Source organism: Pelophylax lessonae, assembly GCF_965119305.1.
Source record: "Pelophylax lessonae genome assembly, chromosome: 1".
NCBI classification, from domain to species: Eukaryota; Metazoa; Chordata; class Amphibia; order Anura; family Ranidae; genus Pelophylax; species Pelophylax lessonae.
In genome coordinates this window covers 302,088,727-302,113,162 of record NC_138768.1, presented here as the reverse complement: position 1 = coordinate 302,113,162, position 24,436 = coordinate 302,088,727, and the positions used below count along the sequence as shown (strand labels likewise).

General features: G+C 44.2%; 1 protein-coding gene across 2 annotated transcripts in view; it reads left to right on the top strand.

Moving 5' to 3' along the window:
• The window catches only part of SLC8B1 (solute carrier family 8 member B1), a 102,550-nt gene that overhangs the window by 21,857 nt on the left and 56,257 nt on the right, over positions 1–24,436 (top strand). The window contains exon 2 of one of the 2 annotated variants that reach the window (XM_082268658.1): positions 16,053–16,191. In XM_082268658.1, coding sequence (XP_082124784.1) covers positions 16,054–16,191 — 138 coding nt within the window. In that variant the 5' untranslated portion in view covers position 16,053. Of the gene's footprint in view, positions 1–15,910; positions 16,192–24,436 lie in introns of those variants that run through there. The other variant, XM_082268659.1, reaches the window with a different exon arrangement.

Below are 24,436 nucleotides of genomic sequence, written 5' to 3'. Positions count from 1 at the left end.
AGAGGACACCGCAGTGGGAGGGTGGCAATGTGAAGGGGCCATTGGACACTGTTTGGGGGGAGTACGGGACACTACAGTGGGGGGAGGGGGTGATGTGAAGGGGGATAAAGGACACTGCATTGGGGGGGTCACTACTGTGGGGGGAGGGCAGCAGAGAGCAGTGCAGTGGGGGGAGGGGGGTGATGTGAAATGGCAGAAGACACTACATAGTGGGCGCGATGTAAAGGCGCAAATTATACCACATGGGGGGGGTGATGTGAAGGGGCAGAAGACACTAATAGCGGGGGGTTGATGTGAAGAGGCAGAGGACTCTATGGGGGGCGGTGATGTGAAGGGGCAGGAGACACTACAGGGGTCAGGGGGGGTGATGTGCAGGGGCAGAAGACACTATGGGGGGTGATGTAAAGGGGCGGAAGACACTATGGGAGGCGGGGTGATGTGAAAGTGCAAACGACACTACAGGAGGGGGGGGGGGGGTGATGTGAAGGGGCAGAAGACACTACAGTGGGGGGGGGGGGGGTAATGTGAAGAGGGCAGAGGACACTGCGTTGCGGGGTACAGAACACTACGTCTATGTCTTTTTATTGGGAGCTTATTAGTTGTTTTTTTTTTCTTTCCAAGGGTGCCACCTAGCAGCCTCTGAGAGAGATAATCGCATGTAAAATCCGGCAGGCTGTTTGTAACGATCAATCTTTTTAATTTTGACATGGGGTTCCGGACCGGGTGCCAGCAAATGCAACTGCAAGTCAATTTAAATGTGATTTGACTTTTTTTTTTTTCTTTAGAAATGTTATTTTTGCTGCAGCATGTTATATATGTGCTATAGATGCACCACTTTACAAGCAGACTAAGGGGGACCCGCCAGGCACTATATTTATTTATGTATTTATTTATTTTTTTAATTGCCACTTTTTTTTTTTTTTATTCAGCGGTCAGTGGGGAAACTAATTGACAGCTGATGACTCATCAATTGTTAAGCACTCCACGGACAGCTTCCCGACCCTGCTCCTTAACAACCAGCTTACACTGCGCCCTTATTGGGCAAACCTTTGCCCAATCAGGGTGCAGAATGCACTTTGCAGCGTGCAGTGCATTGCAGGGTGTTTTCTGGGACAAACACTCTGCAAATTTGGGTGTTCGGCGACCAGTCGAACAGGCAAATGTTCAGACCGAACTCGTGCTTAGGCCGAACCATTCACCCAACTCTAGTTGTCAGCACTGTATGTAGCCTCAGCTACACACAGTATATAGTGCTGAGTTCTGGCAGCAAGACAGGGACTTGTTGAAGCAATGACTTGAAAAGTTTATACACATCAGTATATTATTCACATACAGTATCTCACAAAAGTGAGTACACCCCTCACATTTTTGTAAATGTCTTATTATATCTTTTCATGAAAAGAAGAAATGACACTTTGCTACAATGTAAAGTAGTGAGTGTACAGCTTGTATAAGGCTCCTTTCACACGGTCCGCATTCCGTTGCAGACTGTTCTCTGCTCAGCGGGGATCGATCCGCCCCTCCCCGCTGAGCAGGCGGATGACAGCTTCGTCTCTGCACTGTGTGCGGAGAGAGAGATCTCAGAGCCCCGCTGCTCTCTATGGGGAATCGGATGAGAGTGGACCGCCTGTCCGCCTTAATCCGATCCAATCCGCTGGAAGCATGGAAAATAGGGTTTCCATCCGTCCGGATTTCACGGACAGGATCGGATGCGGATGGCAGCGGGTGTCAGAGGACATGTCTCCGCTGACATCCGCTGCCCCATAGGGATGCACGGAGGATCCGATCAGATCCGCCTAAAAAACTGACAGGCGGATCTGATCGGATTGTTCGTGATAAAGGACCCTAACAGTGTAATATGCGCTGTCCCCTCAAAATAACAACACACAGCCATTATTGTCTAAACCGCTGGCAACAAAAGTGAGTACACCCCTTAGTTAAAATGTCCAAATTGGGCCCAATTAGCCATTTTCCCTCTCCGGTGTCATGTGATTTGTTAATGTTACAAGCTCTCAGGTGTGAATGGGGAGCAGGTGTGGTAAATTTGGTGTTATCACTCTCACTCTCTCATACTGGTCACTGGAAGTTCAACATGGCACCTCATGGCAAAGAACTCTCTGAGGATCTGAATAAAAGAATTGTTGCTCTACATGAAGATGGCCTAGGCTATAGGAAGATTGCCAAGACCCTGAAACTGAGCTGCTGCACGGTGGCCAAGACCACACAACGGTTTAACAGGACAGTGGTTTAACAGGACAGGTTCCACTCAAAACAGGGCATACAGTGGGGATGAACAAATAGTTGTCCCTCTGATCTTGACAGATATAGGAGGGTCTGATTCTATATAACCACATGGTGCACTTTCAGTGTTTTAATAAGGAAAGTTGCAGTGTCAGCATTCCTTTAGAATTAGTTAACCCTTAGGGAATATGCTACTAAAGATGAAATGTCTGTTGCATGAGATGACCAAAAATATACTTGTATTTTAGCACAGACATCTGAGAAAATCAGTGAGCCAATCACACAAGCAGAAAATGACATTTTAAAGGAGTGATCTGAATACTAGCGGTGGGCATTTACCAACCCATTCTGAAATCTTTCAGACACTATACCCTATGGCAGGCCAGGAGCTGCTTCATTTCAATTATCTGACCACATCCAGTCAGAATCGGGGGACTTTCTTTCATAAATGCTATACCTTTCTTAGCAGCTTTTTATTCTTGAAAGATGACCTTTTTTATTTTTTAATTCCTTTTTCAGGGTGAACATTTTGGTCTGATATTGATTTTAAGTGGGTACCCTGCACAAAAAATGAGGCGGGGTGGGTGTAGCCAATGTTCCACAAAATTTATACCAGATGTCCAAGCATGCGGCCTAGCTGGCCAGGAAGGAGGTGCCCCCACCCTCTCCTGAACTACATGAGCTTATAGTAGGTTACTTGTCTCCATGTTGGTAGGAACAAGGGCCCCTGCTCAACATCCCCGTGGCCCAGTAAATGTGGGAGTCTGCGGAAGAAAAGGGGAAGGTATCAAAATCTGGAAGCCGCCTTTAAAACAAGAAGCCCCCAGATATCCAACTGCCCCCCCATCAACCCAGAGTGATGCTGGTTATACTTGTGCTGAAGAAGAGAAATCACTAGATTCCCCATCCACACTGAACAGCATTGATGAACGTATCTGCAGTGCCGGTGTTCTGTCGATTACTGCAAATCATCGGATAATGCCTCCGGCGATCTGCCCATGCGCAGTAGTGACATCAACACTGTGCATGTGCAGATAGTCTGAGGCATTATCCGACGATCAGCAAAGTGCCGAAGCAGAATCTGATCATCAGATTCTGCCTCGCTTTCTCTGCGCACGTGCAAGACTCCGCGATTTGCTAATCCTCGGGTAATACCTCTGACGATCTGCGCATGTGAAATGGTGACGTCACTCCAGCTGACCTGCTGATCAACTAGCGTGACTTCAACACTGCACATGCGCAGATCATTGGAGGCGTTATCCAACAATCAGCAAAGCACTGAGGCAGAATCTGAACTTAAGATTCTGTCTCTCTCTCTCTGCGCATGCGCAAGACTCCATGCTTTGCTGATCGTCAGATAATGCCTCTGACGATCTGCACATGTTCAGTATTGAGGTCACAGTGTTGACATCCTGGCAGATCAGCTGGAGTGATGTCACTACTGCACATGTGCAGATCGTCAGAGGCATAATCCGCACATTTGCAATCGACAGAGCACCGGCCGTTTTTATATTGATAGCTGGCACCCACAGCTGTCAGAATAAGCGAACTGCCTGCATCTCGATGCAAGAAAAGATACAAAGTAAACAAACTCACAACATATTTGATAAAGTCCTTTGCAAAAAAAAAATTGTCAGTCACAATGAATGACCATAAATGAAACAAAACAAGCCGACCACCGGCAACAATACGCTGCCCTCGCTCTCAACACGAATGACATTGCCCGGTAACTGAATGTAGAGTATCCTGGTAAGGATTCATGTACACGGCTTGTTTTAAAACCTTTCCTGAATGTTGGAACTCGACAGCTAGTAACCGACGGTTAAAAACGTCCGTTTTGCCGCGTTTAAGCACGTTTAGGGGCGTTTGCATTTAGAAGCGTTTTTACATTGTGAAATGGTCAAAAAAAGAAAAATTAAAACACGTATAAACTGGAGTCACCGTGTTTAGATGCGCTTGCACGCTGTTAGAAGCATTTGGCGTTTCAAATGCCTATAAACTTCCGTCTGATCGCATTGTTTTGCTTTTAAAAAAATGCCTCCAAACAACTATAAAGGACTCAGTGTACATGGACAGATTAGATACCATAGAGGAGAGTTCAGGGGCTGCTGAAAAAAAAAAAAAACATCCATTTTTGTTTTCTTTACCACGTTTTTACTGCCCCCCTAGCTGCTTCCTCTTAACCTGTTAACGACCACCTGCCACAGTTTTACTCGGCAGCTGGGACTCCGATGCACGGGGCTGGCGGCTCCAATTGCCACCGGCCACACGTGATCGCTCCCCGCTGAAAGAGAAGGACTGTCAGCTGTTGTAAACACAGCTGACCATTCTTCTCTCTGGAATGATCACAGAGCGCCTGTGATCCTTCTATATAGGAACACAGGTCTCTATGATCATTTCACAAGCCCAACCCCTATACAGTTAGAGACACTCCCCTAGGCTTACATTTAACCCCTTGATCACCCACAGTGTTAACCCCTTCCCTGCCAGTGTCATTATTACAGTAACAGTGCATATTTTTAGCACTGATTACTGTAGTAATGTCACTGGTCCCCCCAAAAGTGTCAAAAATGTCAGTTAGGGGTCCGATCTGTCCGCCGCAATGTCAAAGTCCCGCTAAAAATTACAGATCGCCGCCATTACTAGTAAAAAAAAATAAACAAAAATAACATAAATCTTTCCCATAGTTAGTAGACGCAAAAACTTTTGTGCAAACCAATCAAAATACGGTTATTGCGATATTTCTTTTTTTTTACCTAAAATATTTAGCAGAAAACAAATTGGTATAAAATGTTAAAAAAATTTAGATTTTTAAAAAAAAAAAAAATTTGGGGAATGTTCTATAGCAGAATGTGAAAAATATTGTTTCTCTTACGTCCTCCGACAGTCGCCGCCTCTTCATATTCGTCACAATGGGGTATTTGACTTTGCTCCGTAGGAGTAGCTAGGCAACAGAATATGTCAATATTAAAGCTTTTAACATATCCCACCCCCAGGGGGTGGTCCCCTCAGTCAATACCCTCCTACTTCCTGTATCCATACCTCAGTTTCTTTGTCTAGCTTTCAGGAGTGGCTGGATGTTTCTATGCTGGGACATTCTGTCTCAGCCTTTATCTTCTTTTTTTGATTTTATTTGAGTTTTTTCTCTCTCTTTACATAGATGTTACTTTTTTCAGCATTAGTTAGTTCTTCTGATGAAGAGGATCGTGCGGGCTGGGTCTCGGGCTGGCCCCCCTGATCGCAGGTTGTGGGCCAGTGGCTTCCCAGCCTGCCATCGAGCGTTCAGTCAGGTATTTTTCCTGGCATATGTGAACGACCCATCCCTGTTCGCTGCAGGGATGCTATGGTGAGGTGGCTACCTCACTGGACGCCATGCGGTTTCGCACCGCAGTTCTGCTGCGTCCTGGCTGCGACTCTCCCTGTCACATGTGCAGTGGCTTGATCGCTTGTGCGGGTTCCCCACGCCATTCATGAGGTAAGTGTACTTTGTGTGGGGACCTGTATGTGTAGTGGGTGTCAGTCTGGGACTGTGTAACCCTGCATGCCTGTTCACACTGTTGGGCTCCCTGTCTGGTTTAATGCTGCTGTGGGCTGCAAGGAGGGGGGCTGTTGTACACTGTTCAGTGTCAATGCTGTGATTATCTGTGTGACATGCTGTATGATTATAGGACATGATGTTATACATGTTGGTGCATACATGCGGCGGCCGCTACGGCGGTCCGCCATTTTTATTATAGCTGCAGGCGTGTGCTGGCCATATCTGTGTGATAGGAGCGGCGTTTTTGGCGCCAAGCGCCGCCATTTTGGCGGCGATCGCTCGGGCCGCATGTCAGCGCTGCATGCTCTGCCTTTGCTAGTCCCTCACCGGCGGCCATGTTTGTGGAGCCTTCCATAGGTTTTATAGGAGCGGTCTGTGTTTCCTCACTTCCTCGATCGGTGCAGCAGCTGAGTGGTCTCTCCAGGTTTATCTTCCTTATCCCTGTATTCCTTGCCTAAGTTTTGTGTTTATCCCTGTGGGGGTCGGTGTGTGCTTGTGTGCGGTGGGCTGCGCTCGCCGCGCTGTTAAAGGGGCAGTACTCCTTTTCTTCCTAACACACTTTTGGGGGCATGGATTCTCAGGAAAGCAAATTTCCTCTCACCTGGGGGGCCAGGGGACTGCTGCTGCTTCCCCCGAGGGGGGTGATTTGGCTACTGTTGTGGCTAACCTTGCTGCTCAGGTGCAAATGCTTGTGGCTGCTCAATCCACAAAACGGCCCAGAGTTTCAATTTCCTCTGATTCAGAGGGTGATGGTGATGGGGCTGCTATGGCTGGGGTCTCCTTATCGGGGCCCCGTTCGTCCCTGGACCTTGTAGGGTCTGAAGTGGAGGCTGAGGTTGAAGGGGTTGATATTTCCCCCCCTGGCTCGTCTGAAGAGCTTGCACTCATGGATGACTTGGTTGCTTCTATCAAACAAACACTGCGTTTGCAGGATGAGCCTTGTCCTCCTGCTGTCCTGGCCTCTTATGGGACGCAGCGAAGATGCAAATCATCGCAGGTTTTTCCTTGCACTGAGGATTTTCAGCGCGCTGTTAGTGAACAATGGCGCAATATACGGAAGCCTTTTGCTGTGCCAAGTAGGTTCAAGCTGCGTTATCCTTTCTCATCCGCTACTGATGAACGTTGGTGTGTGCCACCTCCGGTGGATCACGCGGTGGCGGTTTTTGAATAAGTCCACTGCGATTCCTGCTGAGGATACCCCGGTGTTCCGGGATGCCGCGGACAGGAGGCTGGAGTCACTTGCCCGTCATACTTATTCGGTTACCGGTTCCATGCTGAAAGCTATTTTTGCTTCCCTTATGGCAGCTCAGGCTGTCGCGGATTGGACGCAGGTACTTAGGCGCGTCCTGGTGGCTGACTCTGCCCCTCCAGCGACGCTGGCTATGGTAGTTAAATCCATCAGGGTGTCATGCATTTGTGTGATGCGGACTTGGATATAGTCCCGTTGGCTGCACGTGTGCACAGCGTGGCGGTGTTGTCACGCCGCCTGATTTGGCTGAAGTGTTGGTCTGTGGACCAATCTTCGCGTAAAACCTTAGCTAATCTACCCTATACGGGATCTCGCCTTTTTGGCGAACCCTTGGATGCGCTGATAAAAGGGATCACGGATGGTAAGAGCACGCTCTTACCCCAATCCCACAAGGCTAAGGTTGCTCCGGGTAAGAAGCATGTTTCTTTTCGGCCCTCTCAGGGGTCCTTTCGTGCCTTTCGGTCGCACTATAAGGGCAAGCCCTTCAAAGGTCAAGGCTCCCAAAAGAAGCCGTGGACAGGTAAGCAGAAGTCCGGCCAGTCCGGATCCGCTGCCCATAACAATGCGGCCTGAAGGGACGCCCTCACCCAGTTCTGGGGTGGGGGGACGTTTGCTCGGTTTTTCTTCAACCCTGGATGGCCCGTGTTCGGGACAGGTGGGTTCAGGAAATCGTTCGATCTGGCTACAAGATCGAGTTTCTCTCTCGGCCAGCGAGCAGATTTTTTCCCTCAAATCTTCAACTGTCTCCGGAGCGGTTGCGGGATCTGCACCTGGCGGTGCGGGACCTGCGAGCTCAGGGAGTGGTGGTTCCGGTGCCTCATCGGGACAGATTTCGGGGGTTCTATTCCAATCTGTTCACCGTGCCCAGGAAGGAGGGCAAGGTGCATCCAATTCTGGACTTAAAGGCTCTGAACCGCTTTGTGTGGGTTCGCAAGTTCCGCATGGAATCCCTGCGGTCGGTGGTGGCTGCCCTGGTTCTGGGGGAATTCATGGCCTCCATCGACTTGAAGGATGTGTACCTTCACATTCCAATTTTCGAGGGTCACCAGAGGTACCTTCGATTCGCCATTGCGGAGGATCATTACCAATTCGTGGCGCTACCCTTTGGTCTCGCTTCGGCTCCACGGGTGTTCACCAAGGTGCTTGCACCGGTTCTGGCTTTGTTGAGAGCCCAGGGCATCTTTGTCCTGCGGTATCTGGACGACATTCTGGTTCGGTCTGCGACCAGCCAGGGTCTGGTGAAGGACCTGTCCGTCACGATGCAGACTCTGCGGGAGTTTGGTTGGACGATAAACTTTCCAAAATCGACGCTGTGCCCGTCGGTTTGTCTTCCCTACCTGGGAATGATTCTGGACTCGGTCCAGTCGAGGGTCTTCCGACCGGACGACAAGCTCAGGACTCTTCAGGAAGAAGTCAGGTCCCTCAGGGACGCTCCGTGCTCGTCACTCCGGACGTGCATGCAATGTTTGGGATTGATGGTCTCGGCTTTCGAGGCGATTTCCCTTCGCCCAGTTTCACACGCGGGGTCTCCAAGCGGAGATCCTGTCCAGGTGGGACGGGCGACCGCAATCTCTGGATCTCCAGATTTCGTTGGGTCATCACACCAGAAGGGATCTTCTGTGGTGGCTCCAGTCCCCGGCAGTGTCGGGGGACAAGTCTTTTCGTCCTCTCTCATGGACAGTGGTCGCCACGGATGCCAGCCTGTCGGGCTGGGGTGGTGTTCTGGGCGTTCTGTCCGCCCAGGGAAATTGGTCGGAGGAGGAATCCTCCCTTCCGATCAACATTCTGGAATTGCGAGCGATAAATGCCTTCGACGTTGGACGGACAGGCTGCAGGGCCCTCCGGTTCGGGTGCAGACGGACAATGCCACGGCGGTGGCCTACATCAACCACCAAGGGGGCACCAGGAGTGCCCGAGCGTCTCTGGAAGTGGCCGACATTCTGTCTTGGGCTGAGACGCACGTCCCGGCAATAACGGCGGTTCGCATTCCGGGGGTGGAGAACTGGCAGGCGGATTATCTGAGTCGCCAGTCCCTGGACCAGGGGCAATGGTCCCTCCACCCGAATGTGTTCCAGATGTTGTGCGCGAAGTGGGGTCTTCCCGATGTGGACCTGTTCGCGTCTCGTCTGAACAACAAGGTGGAAAGGTTCGTGGCAAGGATGTGCGATCCTCGGGCAGACGCGTCAGATGCGTTGGTAGCTCCGTGGCATCAGTACCGACTGATGTATGCATTTCCACCGATTCAACTGCTGTCCAGGTTCCTTCGCAGGTTGAACTCGGAACCGCACACGGTGATTCTTGTGGCGCCGGACTGGCCTCTTGAAGCAAGAAGAAAATGACCGCACTCCGATGTAAATCAAAAACTGGAGCAAAATTTATTCCACATCAAAACAAATGGGCAAACTGGAACAACACACTGTGGATGCAGGACACAAAGGCAGACGCGTTTCACGACTTAGAGATGTCGCTTACTCATTGCCAACTCCATTCTGTGTGTGCAGCTACCACAGATAAACCCATACAAACAGCTGTAAACATTCAAGTTCATTAACTGAATTGATTATCTGAATAGGTGTCGGCTGCAAGTCTGTGGATTTAAAGTGCACAAACAGAATGGCCCCAAATCAAAACACATACAAATTCAAATACACAATAATAATGATATGTGTATAAAAATACATTAATTTCAAAGTATTCAAAATATTCATTTAAAACAAAAAATGTAAAAAATGTGCATTTGTGTTGAACAAACTCAATATTATTCGAATACATAAATATAATCATGCTGAAATAAATAAACCTGTATACAATATATGTATATGTATATTTATGTAAATTGTGAAATATTCAATATACAAAAAATGTGAGTATGTGTCAACCGATCAATACTCGATCAAAAAGGTTTTCTAACCGATACAAATAAATAAATCCCCAATATAGTGATGTAAAAACGAAATAAATGTGCCCAATGTGAAAAGTATATATGAAAAATATATGGTACTGGACAAACTTCGTATATGAAAACACTATTTAAAGTGAAAAATTATTGAAAAAGTGTATCTATATGTATATAATATAAACATATATACATATATATATTTCTATACATGTGATGTTACATAATTCAATATTAAATTTGAGTAAAAATAAATATAAATATGAAAATCAAAATTTAAAATATGTGAATATGTAAAAATTGTATAGAAAATTCATAGGATGTGTACAGGAAATAATTCGACAAAAAAATGTGTATATATAATAATAAAAATATCTATTTTGAAATGTCTGTTTTAACCGATTAGATGTAAAATATACATACACATATATGTCATGTTCCAGTATTTCACAATTATAAAGACCACATAGAATCTCCTGCGTATCAACACAAGATATACTTTTTCAATTCATTCCATAAACAGTGTTTAAAACCATTGTAAAGAAAAGATATATATATAGAACTCACCATGTCGATGATGAGGAGGTGATTTTTGTAGAAAAGAGGCTTGGAGACAATGTATTTCCCAGTGTAACCGCTCTCTTCGCTACAATGTTGACACCCTTGTTTAAGATATTGTTACATATTTGATCCACATGTAAAATTGGCAGATGTTTTTTAATAATGTGTTTTATCTCATTAAACTCCAAGCTATAGGGAAGCGCTAAAGTAACAGAAAATGTATTATTATTTTTATTTCTGATGTTTTTCTTTTATTTTTTCCCCTTTGGATTTCAGCCGGACTGGCCTCGCCGGTCATGGTACGCAGACCTCGTGAATCTGGCGGTCGACGCCCCGTGGCGTCTGCCTCTTCGAGATGATCTTCTGTCTCAAGGACCAATATTCCATCCTGCTTTACAGTCGCTGGCTTTGACGGCCTGGCTGTTGAAACCGAGGTCCTGAGGGATAGGGGTCTCTCCCCTGAGGTCATTCACACTTTGATCAACGCGAGGACATCTTCCTCGGGGAAGGTCTATTACCGTACTTGGAAGGTCTATTTTGCCTGGTGTGAGTCCAGGGGGTGTTCCCCTCGCACATATTCGGTGTCTAGGGTGTTGTCCTTCCTTCAAACGGGGGTTGACCAGCGTTTGGCGCTGGCTACGATCAAGGGTCAGATCTCTGCGCTGGCCGTTCTTTTTCAACGTCCTGTGGCGTCTAACTCCTTGGTTAGCACATTTGTTCAAGGGGTGCGGCATCTGGTCCCTCATAGGAGGGAACCTCTGCCTCCTTGGGATTGAATCTTGTTCTATCCGTGTTACAACATGCTCCTTTTGAACAGATCGGGAGGATCTCATTGTCTATGTTGTCCAAGAAGGTCGCCTTTTTGGTGGCGATCACTTCGGCTCGCAGAGTGTCGGAGCTGGCAGCTTTGTCCTGCAGGTCTCCATATTTGGTCTTTAACTTGGATAAGGTGGTCTTGCGACCTAACCCTTCCTTTCTTCCGAAGAGGATTTCGGAATTTCACCTCAATGAGGACATTGTCTTGCCTTCGCTCTGCGCGAAGCCTAAACATCCGAAGGTGGTGGATTTGCACTCCTTGGATGTTGTTCGGGCAATTAGGGTTTACCTAAAATCGACTGAATCTTTTCGCAAGTCGGATTCTTTGTTTGAAATGGATCAGACAGACCATTGAACAGGCTTATGCTCTGAAGGGGAAAGTTCCCCCCATGCCTGTGACGGCGCACTCTACCAGATCTCTGAGTACGTCTTGGGCCTGTCATCGTCGGGCCTCTGTGGCCCAGGTGTGTAAGGCGGCGACTTGGTCGTCCGTTCACACCTTCTCTAAGTTCTACAAGGTGGATGTTCAGGCAATCGGCAGATGCTTCTTTTGGCCGCAAGGTTCTTAGTGCGGCAGTTCCTTAGGGTCCCTTGTTTTTGGACCCTTGGCTGTTTGGGATATATTTTTTATCCCTAGGTTGTTTGTTTTTTCCTGGGTTGTTGCTCCTGTTGAGCAAGTTTTTTTCATGCTGCCCAGCTGGTTTCCTTCCCTTGGTAAGGTTCCTTTCTCTGATGTGGAGACTGCGTTGCCTTAGGCGCGGCTGCGTTTCCCACCCCTCATGTTTGCACTGCTTTGGGACGTCCCCATTGTGACGAATATGAAGAGGCGGCGACTGTCGGAGGACGTAAGAGAAAACGGAATTTTTGTAAAATCTTACCTGTAAAATTCCTTTCTCTGAGTCCTCCGACAGTCGCTGCCCCCGCCCCTCTTTTGGGGTTTGTTATGTACCCTACTGCTATTCTACTGAAACTGAGGTATGGATACAGGAAGTAGGAGGGTATTGACTGAGGGGACCACCCCCTGGGGGTGGGATATGTTAAAAGCTTTAATATTGACATATTCTGTTGCCTAGCTACTCCTACGGAGCAAAGTCAAATACCCCATTGTGACGAATATGAAGAGGCGGCGACTGTCGGAGGAATTTTACAGGTAAGATTTTACAAAAATTCAGTTTTTTTCAGAATTGTCGCTCTTCTTTTGTTTATAGTGCAAAAAATACAAATTGCAGAGGTGATCAAATACCACCAAAAGAAAGCTCTATTTGTGGGACAATTTTATTTAGGTACAGCGTCGCACGCCCGCGCAATTGTCCGTTAAAGTAACGCAGTCCCGAATCGCAAGTGCCCCCCTCCCCTTCCACTGCGTCCCGGACCTTTTCCCCCCTTACCGGATCCTCTTAGACAGGGCAAGATGGCCCTCACTCCACTCTATGGTCTTGGAGGACCGAAGCGATGTCAAACGTCGTTGCCTAGCAACCGGTTTAAAGAGCCGATTTTTTTTTTTTTTTTTTTTTTACCATTTTTTTTTTTCTTTTTTAGTGTACTTGTGAGGTCTGAGGTCTTTTTGACCTCAGATCTCACAATAAAGAGGTCCTGTCATGCCTATTTCTATTACAAGGAATGTTTACATTCCTTGCTATAAGGAATAAAAATTATAATTTTTTTTTTTTTTTTTAGAACTGTGTAAAAATAATAAATAAAATAAATAAATAGGAAAAAAAATTAAAGCGCCCTGTCCCTGTTAGCTCGCGCGCAAAAGCGAACGCATAAGGAAGCCCCGCTCACATATGTAAACGGTGTTCAAACCACACATGTGAGGTATCGCCGCAATCCTTGGAGCGAGAGCAATAATTTGAGCCCTAGACCTCCTCTGTAACTCTAGGCTGGTAATCTGTAGACATTTTTAAAATGTCGCCTATGGGATTTTTAAGTACAAAAGTTTGTTGCCATTCCGCGACAATTTTGAAGCATGACATGTTGGGTATCTATTTACTCGGCATAACATTATCTTTTACATTATGGAAACAAATTGGGCTAACTTTACTGTTTTCTTATTTTTTAATTAAAAAAATTAATTTTTTCAAAAAAAATTGCGTTTGGAAGACCGCTGTGCAAATACGGTGTGATAAAAAATATTGCAACGATCTCCATTTTATTCTCTAGGGTCTCTGCTTAAAAAAATATATAAAAAAAAGTACTTTTCTAGCAATAAAAAGCTGATTTTAGCTTGTAAACACCAAGTGTCAAAAATAGGTGGTTAGGGGGCAAATCCTTCCGGTCCAGAAGTGGTTAAGCTGCAAAAGGCAGTAGACAGGAGTGTACACATGCAATGCAATAATAGTGAAATAAACATCCTGTCACGTCACGGCAGAATGCATTGCCCACAGAATGCAACCCATACACTGACTGCGCTGCAACTGCATGCAGCAGATGCAGTTGAGATGCAGTGGTACAGGATTTTAGGGGTTAACACAGGAGCTGATGAGGTGTCAAATCAGTCCTCCTCAAACACCACCAGTTTAGGGGCATTTTTTTCTTTTAGTGACATCATGAACACAGGGTCATTTTTCCCTCCAGTGACAGCTCCAATGCAGGGTAATTTTTTCTTCCAGTGACACCACTGCCACAGGGAGATTTTTTTTCCTTTTTAGTGACACCACCAATGTAGGAGTGGCTTGCTGTGTGAGCTGCTGTTAATCCCACAACTTTCTACTCCACCCTGGGAGGGGGGCACAGTTTGGCATCTTCGCCTTGGGCACTGGATGACCTTTTCCCGACACTGGTTGTACCCCCCCCCCCCTCCTGTAGTTTGTTGCTGATCGCCTGTAGTGGGTGGAGCCTGCCCAGCCCCTCCCACAGCTCTGTTCTGTGCACAAGTTATTTGCAGCACAGTGATGATGTCACTGCTATGTGTACAATGTAATGTCTGAGTTTGCAAAGGAATTTGGTTCACAAAGCCATTTTCATGCAAATGCGTGCAAACTTTTTCTCGAATTCTTGTTCAGCACAATATGTAAATGGACATTTGCGCAGTTGTGTGTGTTTGCGTGCATGAGGCGTAAATTACTGACCAAAAATGCAGATTTATCTGTTTTATTTTTACTGAAGAAAGCACGGCTCTCGTTTATGCTCCTGTGTGCATAGGCACATTACAATGCATGAGCTCATGAGCTGTATTTTAGCTCAGTAAGGCCCCATTCACACTAGCGTGACTTGTCCCGCGATTTTGGACCGCAAAATCGCATGACAACTCGTTTTCCACTATTTTCAATAGCCCCATTCACATCAGTGCGTTTTGAAGTCGCACATGAATAATACAGACGCGATTTCAGCGCAACTTCTGTCCGTCTTTGTATCTCAAAGCTAAACACAAGCACCTTTTTGACCCTTGCCCCACCCAATCCTTTCTGCAGAGTAGCCCCTCCCAGTCACACTTTGCAAACACATATGACATCCTTGCGGTCTACTCACAATGTCTTCAAGAAAACAGGCCAGAAAAAGAGACGTGCTGGACAATGAAATCATAATTAGACCTTTTAATAGACATACGTGTATAATTAAAAAATGTTTCTTCATGTGCACGTAGATCATTATAAAGGACCCAGAATTGTCCTCTATCTTCACGTTGGGCAATGACAGGATGGACCCAATATCGGCGCCTTCTGTGCCTCCGCGTCTCCTTCTCTTCTTCCTCGTGCACTAGTGCTGCTGCAGCAGCAAGGACAACTGCTGTAGTTATATATTGCGTAGCAAACATTGTCACACACAACAACAACGAAACAACCAGGAAGCAAACTGGAAGAAGAAAAGAATATGGCAGGAAAAGGAATTGTGTCATAACAGGTGGTTTTTCATTGGTTCCTGCTAAAGTTGCACAAAATTCGGAATGACCACAAATCGCATTGAAATTGCATCAAAATCGCAGTACAATCGCGGTAAAATCGCGTCTACAAATCGCGGCAAAATCGCGCGACTTTTCAGTCGCACTGGTGTGAAAGCAGCCTAAAAAAAAAAAAGCTGTACTGAGCTTTACCAAGCTGCACTGTTCAAGAAGCCTTATGGTGTATAAAAAAAGTTTGTATTTTATGAATTGTGAATACGCATATCTTAACCACCAATGGTATAAAAAAAGAGTTTGTGTTTTAGGAAATGTTCATAGCCACTTAATGGTGTAAATAAAAAAATAAAAAAAAAAAAAAGTGTTTGTATTTTAGGAAATGTTCATAGCCACTAATGGTGTAAATAAAAAAAAAAAAAAAAAAAAAAAGAGTTTGTATTTTAGGAAACGTGAATACGCATATCATAGCCACTAATGGAGTAAAAAAATGAGTTTGTATTTTATGAAATGTGAATATTCATATCATAGCCACTAATGGTGTAAAAAAAAAAAAGTTTGTATTTTATGAAAAGTAAATATGCTTATCATAACCACTAATAGTGGTTTGTATTTTAGGAACTTTCAATAAGCACATCATAGCCACTTTTTTGCCTGTTCAGCAAGACAGAAAATGTGGGTGTGAGAGTATGATTGAAATGTGACTTGTTTAAATGGTATTGTAACTTCCTTCCCAGTTGAAGATCATGTGAGGCAAAGGAGGAAGTGTATACACAACAGTCGTATATCTAGGCAGGAAGGGGGCACCCCTTGTTAGAGGAGCATGTCCTGAGAAAATGACAGTGAAAAATGTTCTGTGTATATATACTTTAGCTTTTCCTTGGATGTACGGTTAACTTTGGCTTGTCAAACACAGGATGCCCCTGGCCATTTCACAATGGTTCGTGACTGCTGCACCTACAAGTCTAGAAGCCACCAACTTCACACTATTCTCCAGACTTCCAGCTTCAGAGAGACATGGGAACTATGGAAACTACACTACAGAAGAGGTTGAAGTAAGTAGAAACCTCACTGGCATTAATCCTAAATCATTTCAAATATGTATTCTTTGTAGTTCATGTTTATAATATGTATTGAGGTATGCTAATGAATTTCGCTGCACTTACATTAATGAGGGAGGAGGGTAAATAAATATATACATACACTATACACATATACAATGCTTATCCCGTTCACGATGGAAGGTAAAACAATAGTAGAAAATAAGAGTAAGGCAAGGAGCAAGTCAGATATACGGTCAAGCCAATAGGCTGGAGGGGTTTGCGTCCTGCCAAGGGCATAGGACTTTAGAGGCATAGATTCAATGGTGGCAACAAATTATCCAACACGGACCATAATATAATATATAAAATAGATTTTATTTCAAATACAATTTATTTAAAAACATAGAAAAACAAACATGTGCATTACCATTTCCAAATAGAATAGGTTAATCATAATTAGTAGTAATATGGATCACATAGGTCCTACATGTTTCGTTGAGGTATGAACCCTCAAAGATTGGCTTCTTCAGGGACCAGAAATTAGTAATCCTTCTACTGATTCTAAATGATAAGACATGACATACTGTATATTAGTTAAGAAAATATGAAGATGTCATGGAGTTATATATATATATATATATATATATATATATATACATAAATGCTAACATATAAGTCTTGCATAATGAAATGACCGCCTAAAGAAGTACAACATAATCATATAGACACAAGGCTTACCATTCTGTTTTAGACAGAGGATGACAACTGTTGGAAATGACAACCATCCATGGTGCAAGGCATAGCAGAAGGTAAAACAAATCCTAACACCTAAACACACTTTTGCCTCTTTGACATGCGTTAGTAAAACTGTACATATCATTGAAACTACTTGGTGGATGATTATAGGTTTTGTTTTGTTTTCAGGCAATATTGGGCTTTCATTTGGTAGTAAATGCTAATAAATATCTCCTGTTTTTTTTTTTGTTTTTTTTAATGTTATTTTTTATTTTTTTTGTTTTTATTATAAAAAAAAAAAAAACTGCCCGAAATGGCAACAAAAATTATTGTTTTACATTTAGTTGTATATCTTTTGCTATCGCTATAACGTACCACCAAAGAACAACCCAAAAAATTAATTTTTAGTGTCAGTGTCAGTGTGCTTTAGGTAGCATGAAAAAAGAAAAATGTGCTCCATTGTTTTTAGGTCCTACTATGGGTACAAACAGCAAAAACCATACACTTTTGGGATATTGCTGCAGTCGTCAGGAGCAAGAAAGTTTTTTTTTTTATCCTACCTAATATACACTGACCTTGACATCTGACCTTGACATCTGACCTTGACCCTAACCCTATTTTTTTCTTTATTTTTTTTATTCTTTTTACTCAGTTTTGTTTGTTTACATTTTTTTCTTCTTGCAAGGAGAAAAAGATACAATGTATCTTGAAAAAGATACAATGTATCTTTTCTCTCCATTCAAAGGAAAGAAAACAAGGGCTGAACGATAACTGATCACTGTGATAGCCAATCAGAGGCCATCACAGCAATCAGGTGATCGAAAACCAGGACTCCCAGTTCCTGATCATTAGTAGGAGAGCTGGTGAGAGCCCGTTCTCTGTGCTGGGAGTGTGCTGTACAGCGCGCTCCCAGCACAAACACATATACGCATAAATGCAGCCTCATGGAAGAAGACCAACTTCAATGAGACTGTATGTATGTGTACACTTGGCAGCAAGTGTTTATGTTCATTTTTTGATTGCAGTCTCATTTTCAAGAAAGGGATGTTATAAAGAAACAAGTCCACACAGCCCTTTGCTATCGCCCTGTCAATAACAGATTCCAGAAATCAGTTGATAAGAAGAAGGTAGAGGAGGCACCCGTACTGCCCTCCACCCTCTTCTAATCAAGCCACGTTCCTGCATGCAGAGATCTAGCATCTACCTGAAGGACACTTCAGCATAGCGCATGCGTCGGACCATCAAAGATGGTGGCACTAGTAAAGCTGTTCATGCTGATTCAGCAGGGATCAGCCAAAATTCGATCCATCTATGGCTGTTACCATTTATGAGACTAACATTTTGACTTTTCATGAACGGGCTTGTTCAAAAATCTTGCTTTGATTAGCACAAGCAGCCAATCAGTTGCTTTGCAGATCAGTGTATTCTGACGACGGGGAGGTCCCACTGTCAGAATGCAATGACACCGGGGGGAGGATTCCTGCATCCACCTTGAATGTGTGGATGGGGAAATCAGTTTAGTTTTTTTTTTTTTCAGCCCACTGGGTGAATGGAAAACTGAGCCATGTATGGCCAGCTTACAGGGCAAGCAGTAAGGGGACTGAAGTTCTTTTTTTAATGACTGGGATATACTGCAACTGCTGGCAGAACACAGGCTTGTCATCTCAGGTTGGGGCTGTTTTCTAAGGAAGTGTAAGGCTAAAGCTGGTCATAGGAAGATCGAAATTTGGCTGTTTCCGCAGGGACCGGGTAAATTTCCTATCAGTGTGTGGCCCCCTCTGTTTGACAAAAGTTGACAGTTTCATTGTCTTCTGTCGAAAGGACAAGTCAGATAAACAGCAGTAGCCAATCCCCAGAATAAGTCCCGGCGGGGGGGATTCCTCCATGCATTTCATATGTATGGATAAAATAATTTTATTTTTTGTTGTTGTTTTTTTTTGTTTTGTTTTTTTGCCTGCTGGCTGAAAGAAAATAAAGAATCATGTATGGCAAACTTTAGCTCATGTGGGCAGTAAAAGCAGGTAGCTGATCAACTTTTTTAAAGACCCCCCAACTGCTCACCTGCAAGAGAATAAGGCAGGCAAGCAGGTCTGTTTATTGCTCTGCTTCAAAGTATGGCAATTTTAGCTCCGTATGTCGAGTTTTACAGATGGCATTGCCTGCGCAACTGGCTTATTGAAGTCAATGGGACCATGTGACAATCTTGCTAAACACAGATATGGTGGTTTTAGAATGGTAATTTAAAAATAAAACCCCACATTGAGATTGAAAAAAGAAATAACTTGGATTTAAGATTAAGGGGCAGCCATATGCCTGTAAAACCATTAGAACCGCCTCTGAAAAAGTGATCCACCAAAGATTGCTTTTCAGAAAAGCGGTAAAGCCTGCCATGTATATGAATGAGCCCGAATACTTTTTTTTTTTTTTTATTGTACCTGCAATGTATTTGGCTGATTTAAAGGCTTTAGGCTTTGTTCATATTATCCCACAGTGAAAACCAGTCCATTTCCTGTGCAGGCCGGTGTTCATTCTGTACGCACAGTGGGGCAAGGCTTATGTATTTATTTCAATGCAATGCAGCTCCGTTGCAGGGCATAGAAATGCACAAATGGATGGAGACTTCAGGAGAGCTCTGGAATGGTGTGAAAAAATGCATTCATGCTGCATTTGTCGACTCCTCTTGACTCTGAACCTCTCTGCACTGTTGTGGTGTAAGTGGGGCATGTAGAAATATGTTTTGCCCTTGTAAAGACCTGTGATTTTTCAAGTGTGGAAATGCAGGTCTCCGCACATAGTGTAAATGAGCCCTTAAAAGTGGATGAAATCTAAAGTACACCTGAACTGGTTTACGTACCCTATACCCACCATGTACAAGCTAAATGGCTAAAAAAAAGTTTTGGCATACTTGCTTATAAGCTGCTCCTATACAGTGCCTTGCGAAAGTATTCGCCCCCCTTGAACTTTGCGACCTTTTGCCACATTTCAGGCTTCAAACATAAAGATATAAAACTGTATTTTTTTGTGAAGAATCAACAACAAGTGGGACACAATCATGAAGTAGAACAAAATTTATTGGATATTTCAAACTTTGTTAACAAATAAAAAAACTGAAAAATTGGGCGTGCAAAATTATTCAGCCCCTTTACTTTCAGTGCAGCAAACTCTCTCCAGAAGTTCAGTGAGGATCTCTGAATGATTCAATGTTACATAAATGACTAATGATGATAAATAGAATCCACCTGTGTGTAATCAAGTCTCCGTATAAATGCACCTGCACTGTGATAGTCTCAGAGGTCAGTTTAAAGCGCAGAGAGCATCATGAAGAACAAGGAACACACCAGGCAGGTCCGAGATACTGTTGTGGAGAAGTTTAAAGCTGGATTTGGATACAAAAATATTTCCCAAGCTTTAAACATCCCAAGGAGCACTGTGCAAGCAATAATATTGAAATGGAAGGAGTATCGGACCACTGCAAATCTACGAAGACCTGGCCGTCCCTCTAAACTTTCAGCTCATACAAGGATAAGATTGATCAGAGATGCAGCCAAGAGGCCCATGATCACTCTGGATGAACTGCAGAGACCTACAGCTGAGGTGGGAGACTCTGTCCATAGGACAACAATCAGTGGTATACTGCACAAATCTGGCCTTTATGGAAGAGTGGCAAGAAGAAAGCCATTTCTTAAAGATATCCATAAAAAGTGACGTTTAAAGTTTGCCACAAGCCACCTGGGAGACACACCAAACATGTGGAAGAAGGTGCTCTGGTCAGATGAAACCAAAATCGAACTTTTTGGCAACAATGCAAAATGTTATGTTTGGCGTAAAAGCAACACAGCTCATCACCCTGAACACACCATCCCCAACTGTCAAACATGGTGGTGGCAGCATCATGGTTTGGGTCTGCTTTTCTTCAGCAGGGACAGGGAAGATGGTTAAAATTGATGGGAAGATGGATGGAGCCAAATACAGGACCATTCTGGAAGAAATCCTGATGGAGTCTGCAAAAGACCTGAGACTCTGACGGAGATTTGTCTTCCAACAAGACAATTATCCAAAACATAAAGCAAAATCTACAATGGAATGGTTCACAAATAAACATATCCAGGTGTTAGAATGGCCAAGTCAAAGTCCAGACCTGAATCAAATCAAGAATCTGTGGAAAGAACTGAAAACTGCTGTTCACAAACGCTCTCCATCCAACCTCACTGAGCTCAAGCTGTTTTTCAAGGAGGAATGGGCAAAAATTTCAGTCTCTCGATGTGCAAAACTGATAGAGGCATAGCCCAAGCGACTTACAGCTGTAATCGCAGCAAAAGGTGGCGCTACAACGTATTAAGGGGGGCTGAATAATTTTGCACGCCCAATTTTTTCAGTTTTTTCTTTGTTAAAAAGTTTGAAATATCCAATAAATTTCGTTCCACTTGATGATTGTGTCCCACTTGTTGTTGATTCTTCACAAAAAAATACAGTTTTATATCTTTATGTATCTTTATGAAATGTGGCAAAAGGTCGCAAAGTTCAAGGGGGCCGAATACTTTCGCAAGGCACTGGAAAAGAGCCCACATAGAACCAAAATCCCAGGACTATCAGACAGGGCCAGAAACAGTGTAAAAAGTCAGGCACCTGGCCACAACCCCTAAAACACACACCGCAGTGAAGTCTTCTTTAGGCAGTTTCTTGCAATGGTGTGGCAACAATGCTGCACTGCTCCTAAATTCAGACTCACTCTCATGTAGGCTGTGACTTCTTGCATTATAGTGGGTGAGATGTTGCAGGGGGTGTGGCTTTCAGCATTTTCACTGCTGATCCACAAAACAGTAGTTTGTCAGTGAGAACCTGGCCACATCTAGTTCTGCCCACTACTTTCTTAATAGACATTAGAGAGAGCACAGGTGCCAATCTAAGTGCAGCATGAAAGGTTTATTGGATAAAACACAGCGTGTGGTACTCACAAATAAAGGTGATATAAAGCATTATCCATAATATCCATTAAGAGAAAACATCAATCTAGTGGTGTATTCAGGATGGCCTCCAGCGGTCACGGCTCCCGCAGTCTGTGCCAGTGGTTACCGGCACTTCCTGGGTCTTGGAACGCACAGGGGCTCCTCCTGACGCCACTTCCCGGAACTGACGCAATGGCGCAGGTGACACGTTTGCGGAGCATGCGCTTCTCCTTCAGGCCTGAAGAAGGAGCGCATGCTCTGTAAACGCGTCGCCTGTGCCATCGCGGGTAACCCCCGGCAAAGACTGCGGGAGCCGTGACCGCTGGAGGCCATCCTGAATACACCACTGGATTGACGTTTTCTCTAAATGGATATTATGGATATCGTGGATAATGCTTTATATCACCTTTGTTTGCGAGTACCATACCCTGTGTTTTATCCAATAAACCTTTCATGCTGCACTTAGATTGGCGCCTGTGCGCTCTCTACAGTTATTCTCAAGTCCCTTCTTGCTTGCCACAAGAGCAGCCTCCTGAGTGAATTGTGCATTGACTGTTTTTTATATGGACTTTTGCTTCTAGTTATATTTATGGACCTTCATTAATAGAGAGTTGTCCTGTTTATTGCTTATCATTATTATTATCCTTTTCTATGGAACCGGTGGGTCCATAGTTTTTCCTTTTGCGCCAGTATATTTTTGTTGTTTCTTAATTGACAGCACCCTCTATGTAGCTAACATCCTCCCAGTGTGATCTGCAGTTTCTGGGAGGGGAAGCGTCTGAGACACAAATGAAGAAGGCTTTAGCTAAGCCAGGGAAAGTAAAGGGAGTTTACTTTATGAAACTTGTGTATGACTTGGACTGGATTTGGTACTTGTTTAAAAATTAAATACTAGTATGCCGCAAGTTATGATTATGTGAAGGTGTGTCCTTTATTGCTGGCAAGAATGTTTGTGTGCAAGTGTATTATTATAACATGTCTATGTATACTTCAGCTGCAACTAGAAAAACCTGAAAACACTATAGTGTCCAGAGTGTGCCACATTATTCCTGCTGCTTTTAGTATGTGTCCAGTCTCATCATCCAGTTTGTACTTCCTTTTTTCATCCAGTTCTTCTTATCACATACTATTTATACTGTTTAGTATCACGATTTAGTATTTACTAGTGGAAAGGGGTAACATTACAACTGGTCACATGCCAGTGTACAGTGATTCCTGATTGCATTTTATAAAGAGGAAGTTTTACAGTGTGCACAAGGAAATAAGTGCTTTATGGCATAGACTCTTAAGTGGTTTGATATAGCTGGTAGTAAACATGCTCGATTTAAAGTGGTTGGTTGTAAAACTCTGAAATTAAAAATGAACATAGCAAAACACTCTATAGTGTGAACTAGCCTCAATCCAAACTACCCTAGTGTGGTTCCTATCTGCTCTCTCCTCCTTTCTCTGCTATCTGCTTGAGTCACTTCTGACAGTTTATGCTAACACCACAAAATCCTAGGGGATGCCCCCCCCCATTTTTCCCTATGAGACTGTAGAGGGGGATGCATCCATTTTCTCCAGGAATTTCAGGTCCCACATGACGCTCAGCTCCCTGCTCTATGCTGTTCATTGTGTGACATCAGATCACCACCCCCTTCCTTCTAGAACTGAGAAATGAAGTGTAAACTGTGCACTTTGAAGGGCTTTGGAGAGGTGAGACAGAGCTTCCATTCATGGTAAATGGACCAAAGATGTCCAGGGCCTATTGAAAATTTCTTCATGGAATAACATGAGTGTGGGAACAGGTTTTTATAGTGAATCATTATGGTTGGGAGAGGCAGAAATTGTCTTGGGAGCTTTCATTCTCAAAGTGCAACTATAGACCTGTTTTTAAAAGGAATGTGTCGAATTCAGGAGCTTCCATTGTTGATTTAATTTTTAAAGATGCAAGCTTCATCATAATAATCCTTGCTTTACTGCATTTTGAGCCACTGAACTGCAGCAGTCACTGAAGTGTGAGGACATCTATATAAGCATATTCTTGATCCACATGAGTGATTTCCTAAGTAGTATACCAGGGATAGGGATGACAATTCTGAACCATGCATCTTTAACTAGTTTAGCTCTTTGGATGTAAAAAGTACATCCAAAGGGTGAAGGAATAGGCACACGCTCTCCCACTCTTACTGGGAGCCTGGGACCACATCAACCGGCTTCAGGATGCTGAGTGGGAGGAGACACCATATCACAGGCGCACACATTTTTAAAAGAGAAGTTTGTTTTTTTTTTTTTGAAGATTTATACTTGCCTAGGTGGATGCAGCATTGGTCCGATGCTGCATCTGTCCACCGGCACCTCTAACACTAAGAACCAAGTGATCAAACACCACTGATCACTCAGTTCTCACAGCTCTCTGAGTAGAGAGCTCTCAGCTCTGCCCCCCCCCCCCCCACCCCCTGCCTGACTTGATAAAACACAGTGGACCAACACCAGCAGATGACATGGCTCCCCAAATCATCACTGACTGTGGGAACTTCACACAGGACCTCATGCAACTTGGATGATGTGCCTCACCGCTTTTCCTCCAGACTCTG